Raw genomic sequence first — 17,068 nt, 5'->3', positions numbered from 1 at the left:
GAATATATTATCCAAAATGCCCAGTTCTCAACAAAGGAAGTATGTGATAAATAAAAGAAAAAATCCAGAAACATCTAACTTACAATCAAGAGGGAAAACACAACAGCAGAAACTGTCTCTACTGAGGTCCAGACATTGGAGTTAGCAGAAAAATATTTCAAAGCAACTATTATAAATATGTTCAAAGAATGAAAGAAAACTAAGTATGATTGGTTAAAGAAAAGTCTCATGGCAATGACTCAACAAGTGAGAGAATAAAGATACTAAAACTATGAAAATGATTAAATAGAAACTCTAGAATTGAAAATATGCAAACTGAAGTGAAAAATTCAATAAACTCTACAATTGGACTCTGCATCTGGATTTGAGATGGCAGAAAAAAAGAATCAGTGACCTAGAAGATAGATCAATAAAAATTATCTAATCTGAAAGACACAGAGTAAAAAAAGATTGAAGAAAAAACAGCAGAGCTTCAGAGACCTGTGGAATACAGTCAGTCATATATATTTTTAATAGGAAACTCAGAAGAAGAAAGATATAAAAGAGAGGAGAAAATATTTAGAGAAATAGTGGCTGAAAATTTTGAAGAAAAACATAATTACAGGTATAAGAAGATCAATAAAGCCCTAGAATTAGTAAAAGCAGAGATCCACACTTAGACACATCTCAAACTACTAAGCGAAAGAGGAAAACAAAACACCAAGAGAAAATTGAGTCGTGATGTACAGAGTAACAACAAATAAGTACAGTTGACCTTCAAGCAAAGTGGGGGTTAGTTAGGAGAACTGACCTCCCCCCACACAGTTGAAAATCTGTGTATAATTTTGACTTTTCCAAAACTTAACTATTAATAGCATACTGCTGACTGGAAGTAATATCAATAACATAAACAATCAATTAACACATATTTTGTATGTTATATGTATTACACACTATATTTTTATAATAAAGTAAGCTACAGAAAAGAAAATGTTATTTAGAAAATCATAAGGAAGAGGAAATGTATTTACTATTCGTTAGTAGAACTGAATCATCATAAAGCTCTGTATCCTCACTATCTTCACATTGAGTTGGCTGAGAAGGAGGAAGAAGAAGAGAGGCTGGCTGGTCTTGCTATCTCTGGGGTGGAAGAGGTGGAGGAGGTGGAGGAGGTGAAAGGAGAGGTCAGAGAGGCAGGCACACCCAATGTAAATTTTATTTTTTAAAATTCTGCATATAAATCGACCCACACAGTTCATACTCACGTTGTTTAAAGGTCAACTATAATGGCTAACTCTGATCAGAAACAATGAAGGCCAGTAGACAGTGAAATTATATATATGTGTATATATGTAAAATGGTAGATCTTTGTTTTTACTTAGTATATGGTTTTGTTGATCTTCTTACACCTGTAAACTATGTTTTTCCTCAAATTATATATATATGAAAATCCTGTCAACCAATAATTCTTTATATAGCAAAACTATCCGTTAAACATGAAGGCAAAATAAGAACATTTTCAGATTAAAAAAAAAAAAACTTGGAGTATTTTTTACTACAGATTTGCCTTAGGAGAAACACTAAATAAAGTCTTTCAGGTTGAAAGGAAATTACACCACATAGTAACTGAAATACACATGGAGAAATGAAGTGCATGAAAATGATAAATGTATGGGAAATTAAAAGGAACATATAAATATACAGTTATATAGACATTTTCTAATATCTTTTTAAAACGTTAAAAGATTATATAGAACACTAATTATAACACTGGATTATTCAATTTATAACATACAAAGATATAATATATTTATAAAAACAATAACAAAAAGGAAGAGGAGGAAACAAAGTTATCAGTAACGGAGCAAGTGGGGCAACAGTGCTATGACCAAATGGAGCCATATTGTTAGGCTTTATCAGAATTAAGTTAGTTTTATCCTATAATAGAGTGTAAAATTTTAAAATGTATATTTTAATCCCTAGAGCATCTACTAATAAAATAATTCAAAAAATGTATACATCATTGACTTAAAAATGCTCATATAACCACCTCCACCAGAAAAACAAAACAGTAAAAGAGTAACACAGAAATAAAAAGGATGTGAGACATAGAAAAAAATAAATAGTAAAATCACAGCTATAAATCTAACCATATTGATAATTACATTAAATATTAATGGTCTAAACACAGTGTACCAGCTTGAACAGTGTCCCTTAAAATTCCATGTCTACGCAAGTCTCAGACTGCGACCTTGTTTAGAAATAGGGTCTTTGCAGATGTAATCAAGTAAAGATGAGGTCACATGGATTAGGATGGGCCCTAATCCAATGACTAGTGTCTTTATAAAAAAAGGAAAATTGGAGACACAGACAGACACACTGGGGTGAATGCCATGTGAAGAAAGAGGGAGAAATTGGAGTGATATGTCAACAAACAATGGGACACCAAGAGTTGCTAGCAGCCACCAGAAACTAGGAGAGAAGCATGAAGCAGATTCTTCAGAGCCTCCAATAGGAACCAGCACCTTGGTTTTGGATTCCTAGCATCTGGAACTGTGAGAGAAGAAATTTCTGTTGTTTTAAGCCACCATATTTGTGGTATTTTGCTATAATAGCCCTAGTAAACTAATGTACACTTAAGTCAAAAGACAAAAACTGTACTCAACTGGGAAGGAAAATGCAGGATCCAGCTGTAAGCTGTTTATAAGGGACAGAATGTAGACACATATATACATATAATTTGAAAGTAAACGAATAAGAAAAGATATCCCTATGTCAACATAAGAAAGCTGGAGTGCCTATATTCGTAGGAGACAAAATTGACTTTCAGAAAAGAAATGTTACTAAAGAAAAAGTGATCATTCATGACAAAATGTTAGTACATTGGAAAGATGTTAACAATTCAATTTTGCACACCTACATACAGAACCCCAAAATATATGGAGCAAAAACTGACAGTATTTAAAAGAGAAATAGACATTCCAACAATTGAATGAAAGATTTCAGTGCTCTACTTTCAGGAATCAATAGAACAACTAGATACAAAATCAGTAAGGATGCAGAAGACTTGAACAATGCTATCAACCAAGGTGATGTAACTAACATTTTATAGAACACTCCACCCAACACCAAGTAAAGACACATTCTTCTCAAGCACACATGGATCTCCAGATAGGCCATATAATAGACCATAAAGTAAGTCTCCATAAATTTAAAAATACTGAAACAATTTAAAGTAGATCCTCAGATGAAAGTAGAATTAAAGCAGAAAACAACAACAACAAAAAGTCTATGGGATTCCCATATATTTAGAAGTTAAACAGCCAACTTCTAAACAACCCATATAAAAAAAATGCCAGAATAAATTGGAAAGTATTTTGAACTGCATTAAGCAACAAAAAAAGACATATCAAATTTACGGGGAGCTGGCAAAGCAGTGCTTACAGGAAAATTCATACTTTAAATGTCTATAGTAGAAAAGATGAAAGGTCTCAAATATAGTAGAAAATATGAAAGGTCAGTAATCAAAGTTTTCACCTGAAGAAATTAGAAAAAAAAAGAAGAGCAAATTAAATCCAAGCATAAGGAAGGAAACATTAAACATCAGAACAGAAATCAATGAGGTGGAAAACAGAATAACAATAGAGAAAATCAATAAAACCAAAGGCTGGTTATGTTTAAATATCAACAAAATCAATAAATCTGATCAAACCAAAAAAGTAAACATCAGCCCCTCCCCTCACCCCCTAAAAAAATAAGAGAGAAGGCAGAAATTGCTAAACTCAAGAATGAAAAAGGAGGGTACCACAACTCAGTCCACAGAAATTAACACATGTATAGTAGATATTATGGACAATTTTATGACAAAAATCTACAACTTAGACAAAATAGAAAAATTCCCAGAAAGGAAAATGTAATCAAAACTGATTTAAGAAGAAATAGAATATCTAAATAGACCTATATAAGGTAATGATATTAAATTTATAATTTAAAAAATCTTCCCACAAAATAACCTTGGTCCAGGTGGCTCCCTAGGTGAATTCTATAAAATATTTAAAGAAGAAATAAGACCAAACCTATGTAAAATCTTTCAGAAAATAAAGAAGGAATACTTCTTGAGGTATCTGATGAAGTCAGCATTACCAAAGACAGAAAAATATATCATTAGAAAAGAATACTGTAGATCAATATGACTCCTAAGCAAATGTTAGCAAACTGAATCCAATAACATGTAAAAATTATTACAGACTGGGCACAGTGGCTCACACCTATAATCCTAGCACTTTGAGAGGCTTAGGCAGGGAGACTGAGACCAGGCGTTCAAAAGCAGACTGCGAAACATACGGAGATCCTATCTCTACAAAACATAAAATAAATTAGCCAGGTGTGGCATGTGCCTGTAGTCCCAGCTACTTGGGAAGCTGAGCTAGGAAATCACTTGAGCCCAGGAGGTCAATGCAGTGGTGACCACACTGGGTGGTACCTGGGCCTGGGTTAAAGGGCAAGACCTTGTATCAAAAGAGAAAAAATGATTATATGTTATAATAAAGTAGAATTTATCTCAGGAAGTCAAGGTTGGTTTAACATCTGAAAATTAATTAGTGTAATATATTGTTTCAATAGAATAAAAGACAACCAACACTTAATTATCTTAATAGAAGCAGGAAAAGGATTTAACAAAATTCAACACACACTAAAAAATAATTCCCAATAATCTAGAAATAAAAGGGAATTTCTTCGAACTGGTAAAGGGCATCTATACAAAACCCACAACTAATATCATCTTTAATACAGCAAGACAGAATGCTTATCTTTTGAGATTGAAATGTCTACTCTTACTACTTCTATTTGACATTGAAAGAAGTTTTTGTCAGTGCAATAAGGCAAGAAAAATAAATTAAAGGCATACGGATTAGAAAGAATCAAAACAGTCTGTTCACAAGCAGCATGATCCTGTAAGGAGAAAATTTAAGGGATAAAACTAATTAGCAAGTTGAGCATGGCTGTGGTAGTAGATCATCATATAAAGTAAACTGTGTTTCTATTTATAGCAATGAAAAATGTGAAAATAAAATTTAAAAAATAATTCCACTAGTAAGAGCATCAAAAAGAATAAAAACTTAGTAAATAGTTAAGAAAAGCTTGACTTGCACACCGAAAATTACAAAACATTGCTGAGAGAAATTAAGAAACATCTAAACAAAGGATGAGATATTTTGTGTTCACAGATTGGAAAATTTAATATTGTTAAGATGACAATTCTTCCCAAATTGATCTTTAGATTCAATTCATTCTCTACCAAGAGTATAGTAAGTTTTTTTAAAATTCTTTTATCCTTTTTACAACTTGAAAGGAGAATTATAACAATTATATAAAAATGCAAAGCACCTACAATAGCTAAAACAAATTTTAAAAGAACAATTCTGGAAGACTTACAATATTCAATTTCAAAACTCACTATAGCTACATAATCATGATAGTGTGGTATTGGTATAATGACAAATATATAAAACAATGGAACACAACAGAAAGTCCAGAGAAAAAGCTTTACATCTGTGATCCATTGATTTTTTGACAACGTTGCTAAGGCAATATAATAAAGAAAGAATCCTTTCAACAAATGGTACTGGGAAAATTAGTCCCAGCTGGAATGGGGCAGTGCCAAAAATAAAAAATAAACTTGGAACCTTACCTCCCACTGTACACAAAAATTATGTAAAAACAGATAATAGAAACAAATGTAAGAATTAAAACATTCCATAAATGTACGAGTCCATTTTCATGCTGCTGATAAAGACATACCCAGCACTGGGTAATTTGTACAGGAAAAAGAGTTTAATGGACACACAGTTCCAAATGGCTGGGGAGCCCTCACAGCCATGGGGGAAGGCAAGAAGGAGCAAGTCACATCTTAATGGCTGACAGCAGACAAAGAGAGCTTGTGCAGGGAAACTCCCACTTTTAAACCATCAGATCTTGTGAGACTCATTCACTATCACAAGAACAGTGCAGGAAAGACCTGTTCCTATAATTCAATCACCTCCCACCGGGTTCCTCCCATGACACCTGGGAATTGTGGGAGATATAATTCAAGATGAGATTTGGGTGGCGACACAGCCAAACCATATCAATAAGAAAACAAAAGAAATTATATTTCTCATTTAGGGTTAGGAAAACAGTTCCTACATATGACACCAAAAATGTGAAAGAAAATATTGATAGATTTGAACTTCAAAATTTTTAAAATGTGTTTTTCAAAAGATAACATTAAAAAATTAAAAAACAAGCTGAACACAGGGAGGAAATATTTATATTTAGATAATAAAGGACTTGTATCAAGGATATATAAAGAATTCATACAACTCAATAATAGAAAGACAATCCAATAAAAAATGAAGAAAAATGTACAGACACATCACCGAAGAAGAGATATGAATAGCTAATATTCCCATGAAAAGATGCTCAGCAACATTAGTCATTAAAGAACTGCAAATTAATGTCCTGGTGAGATACCACTCTACATCCATCAGAAGGGTATAATAAAAAAGACTGGGGGGAAAATGATTGTTGATAAGGATGTAGAGAAAATGGAATCCTCATACATTGTTGGTGGGCAAAAAAATTAATACAGCTTCTTTAGAAACATCTAAGCAGATTGTTAAAAAATTAAAGCTATACTTAACATATAACCAGCCATTCCACTCTTAGGTGTCTACTAAAGAGAAATGAAAACATAGCCAGGCAAAAGTCTGTCAGTGAATCCTCTTAGCAACATCATTCTTAGTATCAAAAAGCTGGAAGTTATCCACATGTACATCTACTACTGAATGAATAAACAAAATGTGGTATATGCGTTTAATGGAACACTAGCAACTAAAGAGGAGCTAAACATGAAACAACATGGATGAATCCCAGAAACATTATGTTACATTAAAAAGCCATACATAAAAGAATACACATTTTATAATTCAATTTCCATGAAATTTCTAAGAAAGAGGAATCCACAGAGACATAAAGTGTATCAGTGGTTGCCTGTTAAGAGTGAAGATTGACTGCAGACAGCCACAGGAATCTTTTGGGAGTGATGGGAATGTTCTAAACCTGGATTGTGGTTATGGATAAACAAATCCATAATTAGTAAATATCATTAAACTGTAGAATTAGAGTTGCAATTTATGTTATTTAAACCATAACTTCATAAATGCATAAATTTTATGCATTTTAAGAAAAAAATGCAGAATCAGAAGCTTTACAAATTTATGTAAATGCATAAAACTTAGGTAGATGAACTTTAATGTGAGCCAAAGGAAGGAAATTTATTTAATAAAAAATAGAATTTGACATATTAGCTAGAAAATGGGGAAGAGATTTAGACATTTTTGTGATATAGATATCATTGTAGGCTTTCTCCTAAATCTATCAGCCCAAACTATGGAATAAAACATTAGAAAAAGTAAAATGTCATAATAATAGGCAATGCTGAGTAGACTACAATGAAGTGATCCTTCTTCTATTAGATATAAATATCATTTACTTTTGTATTAAGATTATTCTTCATGATTATCCTCTTGAGCCTAAAAGGGAAGGCTTATGTCCCAGTGGGAAAGGATTAAGGGTCTCCTTCCTTGAAAAGATAGATATTTGCAGTGTCAATTCTTGCAGTATAGGTGAGAACCAAAACAGGAAATCAGAACATGGAAGCTAATTTCTAGGAGGGAGAAAAATTTTATATTCTTCCTGGGCTTTCACTTTGGGAGGGTTTTTGGGAGAGTGAATATTTGAGTAATAGAGGCACATAGGACTTGAATGGGAGTTACAGAAGGCTACTGTCACAATGTGGTAATATTAAAAATGAAAATGACTTCAACCTGAGACAATGAAAATTGAAAACAAATTTTAAAAACAGTAACCATTAAAAACTATGACATAATTTATTGGGCTCTATTAAACATCAGCTTTCCTAGGATATGACACAAGTTTAAAATGATAAAAATATATATTAATGAAGCATTCAGATTAATTTGTAGGTGATAGAAGAAATTGGGGGTATTTATGGTGTCTTGAAACATCAAGTGCTCCTAAATTCTTGCTGAATTGAAACAGTCTTAATTGAGATAGGACTGTGTGTCCTTTTACTAATACTTGCTCACAATTTGTTCCCCAATCTCTGCCTAGCTCAGTGCTTGACACATATTAGATAACAAATCAGTACTGGGTGAGTGAAAAAATGCCTTATGGTTTTCAAGATTTGGGATTTTTTGTTTATTTGGGTTTTTTGTTTTGCTGGGCAAATCTACTTTTATTCATGAAATTATTTAATATTCAACCTTTATTGGAAAACACAGATCTATAAATTGCTCCTTGGTGTCACTTCTGGATGGGACTACTAATAGTCCATTAAGATAACCGAGTTAGGCATTTCTTACAATTTTATGACTGGCCCCACAAAACATATCCCTCCTTACTATCTCTTTTACTACCCTATGTTTTCTCCCATCTCCCTAAATGTTTTGCATGTACATGTTTATTTCTACATAGGTGGAGTTAATTATGTTTCTTTTGTGATGTCCCTGTCACTTTTATATGCTCTGTCATGATTTCTTGAAGTTTTTCTTGTAACAACATTGTATTTTATTTAAAAATACATTTTACAATGTAAAGCATTGACCATACTTAAGACATTAAAACGTACAGGACTAAAATCAACACTTTGACGATAATGACTCAATTTAGATTGGATTTTTTAAAAAAAATATGTCAACTTAATAAGCTATGAAAAAAATTAATATAAATGAAACAGGAAATTATCTTGTAAAGGTAGCTCATGGTTGTAAATATAATTTGTGCTATAATTGGGATATTAAATTTACTTGGTAAGTTAGTGTATTTTGTTGAGCTTTATGTTTTGTTGTTTGAGAAGCACAGCATAAAGTAAACTGTAGCATTAAAAGCCAGCCTCATTCCAATTTATTTTTATGGCATAGTGCAAAACAACCCAAGCTTAAAGTATATTCAGGCATTGAGACTTAAATCCCTAATGGTAAGGAAGTCGTTCCGTAAACAGATGTGATCATGGATTCTGAGTTTATTTGCTTGTGGCAAAAATAAAAGTACCAACTCAATAAGTTTTAATTTATAGGCCTCTACACCAGAAAGCCTTTGGGCACTTCGAACAAAACTGACTAAAAATAAAATTTAGTAAAATAAAACCTCTGCTCCATTTTCCATTTACACCAGGGAATGCAAATCCCCAAATGGATAGGAAGAGACTTCTCCATGTCTTCTCTCAGTGCTCTCTTAAACTGTAGCTGTGCTGTGTTCTAGGAGAGGATTTTGTGATTGGCTATGCTTCTCACACTTAGGAATGGAAAAGAGAGGCTAGGGATGGTCATACCACTTCAGGTTTTCAGAGAACCATGACTCTATCTAACCTGTAGTCATGAAAACATGCAGAGCCGTTCTGTTCTCACCCACAGAGAATATTATGTGTCTCTTTCTCTAGCAGAAATCTCCTTTATGTATTTGTCAAAAAGCATAAAGACTGTGTTGGTTTCTAATATGCAAATAGCAGCAAATTCTCTGATCCTAACATTGCATATAAAATATACTAAAAATTCGAATTCATGTGATATACAAGTCACAGAACCAAGAGACAGGTGCATGGTCTTGACCCTGAAAACAAGGTGTTTTTGTTGCAAGGAATGCTCACCTCACATTTTGTTCTTCTAGGGTCTCACTTGTGAATTCCAGTATGTCAGCCGCTGTCCCCACAAACATAAGAAGAAGTTGAGAGAGTTGATCTCGAGTGATCCCGACTCCAATGGGTAAAAGCCATCTTCCAATTATTAGCATTAATAGGAATGTCTGATGGAGTCCCAATGTCCAAACTTTCTCACATACTGTAGATAAGTTGTTCACAAAAACTTTGGCCTGTTTAACAGAAATACCATACAGACAGAAGGATTATGAGCCCCCACCTGAGAGAGAAATATTTTCTTCACCATGATTTCAATCAAGAGTTTGCTTTTCTAGACAGTCATTTTCAGGTGTTATTCTTTACTTGCTAAAGAAAGTAAAATGCCCTTCAGCTGAACACTCTGGAAAAAATAAAAAGCTAATGTGGTCCTTAAGATGGGGGTGCCTATAACTAGCAAGTAATTTAAGCCTTAAACTTAAGAGTGGGATTGTACCATATGGTATTTAAAGAACCAATTTTACAATGTTTTAAAGATCATGTCTCATTTTATGACACTGTGTAACAAAAACAACACATAGCAAAGTTTTACAAAATCCATATTAATAGCACAAAAACCTCCTATATTTTTAATAGATTTTAAAATCTGAATTTACTACTCTTGAAATATTTTTAACATTGTACAAATCTTCCCTTTTTTTGCTTTAAAACTCTATTATAGCTAAACATAAAAATGTAATAATGTTTATCGATTACCTAAATGTAAAGAAAGAGAATAACTATAAAATTACTTTTTATTCTGAGCACATAACATATTATTCAATAATCCATAAGCCAGAAAGCAAATTTTACTCTGCCATTATTCTTAGACCTAGAAAAACTTACATCCCACCAATGTATTCTGGATGACAACTCTTGCCCAATTACCTTCTAAATAAGTCTCAAAGTGTACTATTGACCCTACAAGGACTTAGGTCTCCAGTGGATAATGATTCCAACTTACTTATGCAAGTGACTTAACTGTTTGTGCAAAATTCATTTATTCCTCTCCATCACTTGCTGATATCAAATGCACAAGGGAGGATAAAAGATGAGGCATGATGCTATCCTGACTGAAGCCAGACATGAAAATGAAGAATCTTCCATTTGTACTCTTTCTTATATCACTACTATGAAACTTTACATACATCATATTTAATTTATACAGGAAGCACACTAGTAAATATTACTAATTTTGATTGTCAGATGAAAAACTGAGAGAGAAACTAAGTGATTTGTCCAGACTGATGTAAATAAATTGTGATTGGAGCTTGAATTAGAACCCAAGGTTCATTCTATTAAACTAATAGTACTAATAGTACATCTCATTATTGAAAATACGTTTCAGTGATAGGGGCCTTTTCCTTTTTAAACAGGTCATGGTCAGTTTGCCAAATAACAGCCTTATGAAGAAAAAGAAAGGGATTCTGTTTCAGCCAGAAATCTTCTCTATTTTATTAATAAACATCTACAAAATACATATGGTGGAGTCCCTAGCTAATTCAATAAGACAAGAAAATAAAATAAAACGTATAGGGATTGGGACAGAAGAAATAAAACTGTCTCTGTTCACAGTTGACATAATTGTCTAGGTAGAAAATCCCAAAGAACTGGCAAAAAAAATAACCTCCTGGAACTAGTAAATGTTTATAGCAAGGTTGTGGGATAAAAGGTTGATATACAAAAGTCAATCTCTTTCCTATATACCAGCAAAGAATAAGTGAAATTTGAAATTAAAAACAAAATGCCATTTTTATTGGCATCCACAACAGTGTCATGTAGGTTTATCAGTTTTAACAAACACACCACTGTGGTGCAGGGTATTGATGGATGAGGAGGCTGTACATGAATACAGAGTATATGGGAAATCTCTGTACCTTCTTCTCAATTTTTGCTGTGAATCTAATATTCCTCTAAAAAAGAAAGTCTTAAAATTATCATATCCCAATTTTTTAATTATATCATTGCTTCATAAATGTATATGTCTCTCATTGTGCAAACATTATCCTCTTTAAGTGTTCCTTAATGATGCAGGTTAAATATATATATTTATACATAATGTATCAATGTATATATTTATGCATATTAAATATGTTTAATAATTTAAAAATATAATTATTTTGTGAATTCCTGAGCCAAATAATGGATAACTTTCTTCTGAAAAGAATTAGCTGGGAGAGGTCTATAGCAGGTAATTGAGGATTATACCAAGTCCACCATTTGCTAGGTCCTTTAATATACAGTGGAAAAGCTCTCACCGTCTCAATGAGATCATCAGCTCTACTGGTTTGTTCATTGGATGTCCATGTTTGATTGAAGACTTCTTTTCTGCTGATATTCTGTGATGTTCCTTCAGCCTGGATACTGCAATACTAAGAATGGGGTCAGGGAAGGCAATTGTGGCAAAAAATTAGCACAATATGGTAGAGCTCAAAACATACAGTATGTCTCATAACATATAGTATATAGAGTTCAGTGTGTTCAAGAGATTATGAGCAGATATGCAACGTTTATACAGCATATGCATAAACATTTCCAAAAATCAGAATATAGGCCTGAGATGGGAATCTACTTTTTAATCTATATGAAAAGAGTGTCAACTATACAAAATCTTATTTTTCCTTAGGTCGATGAGGATGCAAATACTGAGTCATTGCAGAGAGCTGTAGAATTTATAGATTGGTAACTGAGATTCCTTTCTTAAACCCTGAAAGAATTTAAAACCAAACAAATAACCACTGACAACAATAAAACATATATGATCCTGGTCAAGGAAATTATGGTGTTTTTTTTTTCTTTTTATACTTTTATTTTAGGTTTTGGGGGTTCATGTGCATGGGTAAATTGCATGTTGTTGAGGCTTGGTGTATAAAGAATTCCATCACCCAGGTAGTGAGTATAGTACCTGATAAGCAGCCTTCCAATTCACACTTCCCTCCATCCCTCCCCTCTCAAGTAGTCTCCAGTGTCTGTTGTTCCCATCTTTGTGTCCATGTGTATTCAGTTTTTAGCTCCCACTTATAAGTGAGAACATGTGGTATCTGGTTTTCTCTTCCTGTGTTAGTTTGCTTAGAATACTAGCCTCCAGCTTCATTCATGTTACTGCAAAGGACATGATTTTGCTATTTTTATAGCTGTGTGGTATTCCACAGTGTGTGTCTGTGTGTGTATATGTGTGTGTATATAGTATTTTAAGATTTTGTTTCTTATCCAGAAGCCTCTTTATCTAAAATATCATATTGCTTAAGTAAATAATACAATCATTTTTAATCCTGTCAAGCACTGAAACAACCTAAAAAATTAGCATGTTCACCCCCCAAAACATACATTTTAGTGACAGTGTAAAAGCCAATTTAGGTTTATGGAAAATTCAACAATAGACATAAAAAGTGCCATTTTTCCTTTTTTGTTTCTTCATTTTGTATGAGAATTTCTGCAGGTGAATTGTGCATGATATTTACCCACTGTATGCTGGAAATCCGAGGTAAAGTAAGAGAAGGAAAAATTATATAAGAGAAGAAAGGGATGACACTTGAAAATGTAGCTGTACCCAATGCATATTTTACAAACTGGCTTAAAAAAAAGTTGAAGGTTTTTCAAACATCTGCAGTGCTAACATATTTTGAAACACACACACACATTCACCACGACCACCACTACAACCACCACACATCCATGATCACACATTTGTATTTAGAGAGGACTTATTTTTTTCAAAAATTAAAGCTGTAGAAAGTGTATTTTTCTTAATCATTCTGGATACATCATCGACTATTCTATAAGCTACTTGAAAAAGCAGAAAAGAAAGTCTGCAAGAAGCTGTTTTTTTCTACCCTCTATCCAAACAACTAGTATTATGGTTGAAATGACAAGAATAATTAAGAAAAATGGCCATATGCCATATCTGTAGGAGCAAAAATACAGTTGTTTGCACACTTTGTGTGTGTGTATATGTGTGCAGCTAAGGCTCCAAAAACAGATAATGAAGATAAAAATTAAATCTTTAACCAAGCAACAAATTTTCATTGCAAAGCATGTTGGTGACTTTATTTATTTCAATAGGAAAAACGTTTTAACAACTCTGTAGGCATGAAAACAGACTATGTATTAAAAGTGGTGACTTAATATGTTTTTGACATTCTTATAATTAAAAATACATAACATCTTTTTATTTAAGAAAAAAGGCCATGTTTTAGTGCAGTAGAAGATAACGTGGAAGCAAATAGCTTCATAGTCCATATAGTCCATATTATGGTATTAAGACTTATCTGAGTTGCTCTCCACTCCTGTTACTCTAGTTGTTATAGATTGATGAGATTTTCCTCCAAGTGGCCTCTACATTGGGACTGCAGTGAACAAGTGACTTCACTCTTAAAACCTAGCCTGACTTGTATTGTTTTGGGATTATATTGTTTACATTCTGCCTTGTATAGGTGAGTTCACATAGGTTATCTGGGTATCAATATGCCTTTTTTTTTAATAGGCTGTGTCTATTAAATTCTTATTAGCTTCAAAAATATTGCTTTGTGTCCAAGAAACTGTGACAACAAGAAGACCAGAATGTTTCCATTACTTTAATCTTGTCACTTCTTAAATGGACATGAGAGCTGAGGTCACAATCATTGTCATGAATGTTTTGTTCCCATACATGTAGACCCAACCAGATTCAAGAATGAAGGTAAGAAATGAGTAATCTAGGAGAAATGTCTCATGAAATAGGTCAGGATGTTTTCCTAATGCCAAGTCATGGGTTAGAACATATAGTATATATAGTAAATGGAAAATGTGAAAGAAAATTAAACTACTCTTTTCTACAATGAACAACTCAGATAATTCTGATGCAAATGCCTCTAAAACACAGAACAGATAGCTGAGAAGGGCAATATGGTTTAATGGACTAGATATCCGTTAGGTTCTAGGCCCCAGCATGACTGTGTATTTACTGTATCAACTTAGGAAAATTACTTAACCTTTCTGAGCCTCAGGATCCTCATCTTTAAAATAGAAATGTACGTATCATGCCTAACTTCTGTAGTTGTTGGGTCCATATCTGTGAAAACATTTGCGAAAGTACAGGAGGATACCTGAAGAAAAGTGATTATTATCACTCCCAAAATGTTCCAAATGAGTACACTAGAAGAATTACTGTAACTCCCTTTATTCTGCCATTTCTTCTTTCTTTAACTGCAATTCCAATGCTTTTTTTCTCTCTTACTATTTTTCTACTTTCATTTCTGCTCAGTCTGCCCAGTTCAATCTCTGGGCATTCATTTTAATTCTGTGTCAAAATGAGTCAAATCCATTACTACTAAAGGTTCAATTTCTTTTGTAGTATGAAAATTAGAGAGCTACTGCTTGGGGCTCAAAAATCTTTTTTTTTATTAAAAAGGGAGTTTTTGGTTGCACGTTATTTGTTGTAATGGGATTTGACCTGTATATCAATTAATTATGCAACAAATTTGTATTATAAAAGCATTTAGGGAAATGAATGATTATTGTGTATGATAGCCATGTCATAGAATTGGATGTGAAAGAAACAATTGATTCAAATCACTAGCGCTTATTTTCATACTCTTGAAAGCAGTAAGTAGTAAAGAGATTGAAATAGTCCCCTAACTCCTTACAGTATAGATTTAAAAAGCTATGATAACTTGAACCAAAAATATACAGTTACAAAAACGCTTTTGCTACAGACATAGGAATAGTCTATATGACTTTAGTGATTTTTAGCAGGAGATTGAAGGGAGAAAAATGTTTTCTTCATCCCTACATTCTTGGTACTTGCTTGTGGAATTCTTCAAAAGTGGTCCACAGAACTAAATTCCCCTTTGTGTGCCTATAATTTGGAGCAAGGCTTTTGCAGATAAGGTTATACATTGGAGGCAGATAGGGCTACATATTGGAGGCTTAACCTTGCTGTAAAATGACCAACTATAACAAAGAAATCTATGTAAGTCCAAATTCTCGCAGATCTTTTTTAAGGTATTTTATCAGTGAAGGTCCCGAAATATTATTAGGTCATAACTACATTTCTCTGTAACATAGTCCTGTAACCTGAACTATGAAGTCAAAGCTGGAATCTGATGGACTTTAGTAACTCGGCCTCCCCAGCGTTGAACAGAAACATCAACAGCAGTATATGCCTGCACCCAACCTAGAGACTGCTTATTAGAGCTGTCAGTGTAGAAAATAGCTGTATTAAAAAACCTCTATAATAAATTAGGGACTCTTATTGGAAGCTCCTTTTTTTTTTTTTTTTTGAGACGGAGTTTCACTCTGTTGCCCGGCTGGAGTGCAGTGATGCAATCTCCGCTCACTGCAACCTCCACCTCCCAGGTTCAAGCGATTCTCCTGCCTCAGCCTCCCGAGTAGCTGAAGCGACACGCGTGCGCCACCAGGCCCAGATAATTCTTGTATTTTTAGTAGATACGGGGTTTCACCATGTTGGCCAGGATGGTCTCCGTCTCTTGACCTCGTGATCCGCCCACCTCGGCCTCCCAAAGTGCTGGGATTATAGGCATGAGCCACTGCACCCGGCCGGAAGCTACTATTTTATTTTTAGGACAATGTGATCTTCTAACACATATAAGCCCACCTTCCACATGGTGGGTCCTACGACTCCTCTCCTTTAATCTTAGTTTCAGGGCTCTAGGAAAGAATTTGTATTTTACTAAGGCAGCCCGTGGGACTCCCAAAAATTAATCTCCTGTAATCTGTATAACCTTCATTTTAAAACAGACTACTTTAAATGGCTCCTATAAGTTTAATTGTATTTATATAGCTGAGTACAGATAAGGGTTCTGTTCCTGTTTTTGAAATTCCTAAAAGTGTCACTTTACAGAATGCCAGATCATTGAGGTGTGCCCATTCATAGCACAACATAGAAACTCACTGAAGCTGGAAGGGTTGAAATCAAATTTCCACACCCCCATGTAAACTCTACCTGTAGGCCTCCACCTATAGGGTGGGGGCCAGGGGAAGTCTCAGTAGTAAGATCTCTAACACAAAATGTTAATTCACTATATACTCCTAAATCTTACAAAAATGTAATATTTTATTGGGGCTTTTATTGGTAAATCATGGATTCACTTCCTTTTGCTGATAGCCTCTTATTTATTCAATTCTTGATAACTCCAGTTACTTAGAAAAGTGCATTCCTGAAATAAATTGGATCATACTGTGAAAGTAGCTCATTGCTGAATATGTCAATTCCTACTTTCCAAAAAGAAGTACCTGGGTCTCATGGTGCAATTCAAGAAGCCATAATGATGGAACGATGCTAATCAGATATAAAAATATGGCTGGTGAAAACCTGTGAAAGAGAGAAGAAAAAATAGTTTAGCTAATTTAAGCTAA

At 33.6% G+C, this 17,068-nt stretch overlaps 1 protein-coding gene across 1 annotated transcript in view; it reads right to left on the bottom strand.

Annotated features, from left to right (window-relative positions):
• TMEM26 (transmembrane protein 26) overlaps nucleotides 1-17,068 on the bottom strand; it is a 47,809-nt gene that overhangs the window by 13,490 nt on the left and 17,251 nt on the right. The window contains exons 2-4 of the mRNA XM_011944108.1: nucleotides 16,946-17,024; nucleotides 11,971-12,084; nucleotides 9,689-9,909 (exon numbers count right to left, since the gene is read on the bottom strand). Of these exons, the coding sequence (XP_011799498.1) occupies nucleotides 9,689-9,909; nucleotides 11,971-12,084; nucleotides 16,946-17,024 (414 nt within the window). The remainder of the gene's footprint in view (nucleotides 1-9,688; nucleotides 9,910-11,970; nucleotides 12,085-16,945; nucleotides 17,025-17,068) is intronic.

Source organism: Colobus angolensis, unplaced genomic scaffold, assembly GCF_000951035.1.
Source record: "Colobus angolensis palliatus isolate OR3802 unplaced genomic scaffold, Cang.pa_1.0 Scaffold226, whole genome shotgun sequence".
In the NCBI taxonomy this organism is placed as follows: Eukaryota; Metazoa; Chordata; class Mammalia; order Primates; family Cercopithecidae; genus Colobus; species Colobus angolensis.
Note: the sequence above shows the minus strand (reverse complement) of the source record. Positions and strands in the feature narration are given on the sequence as shown.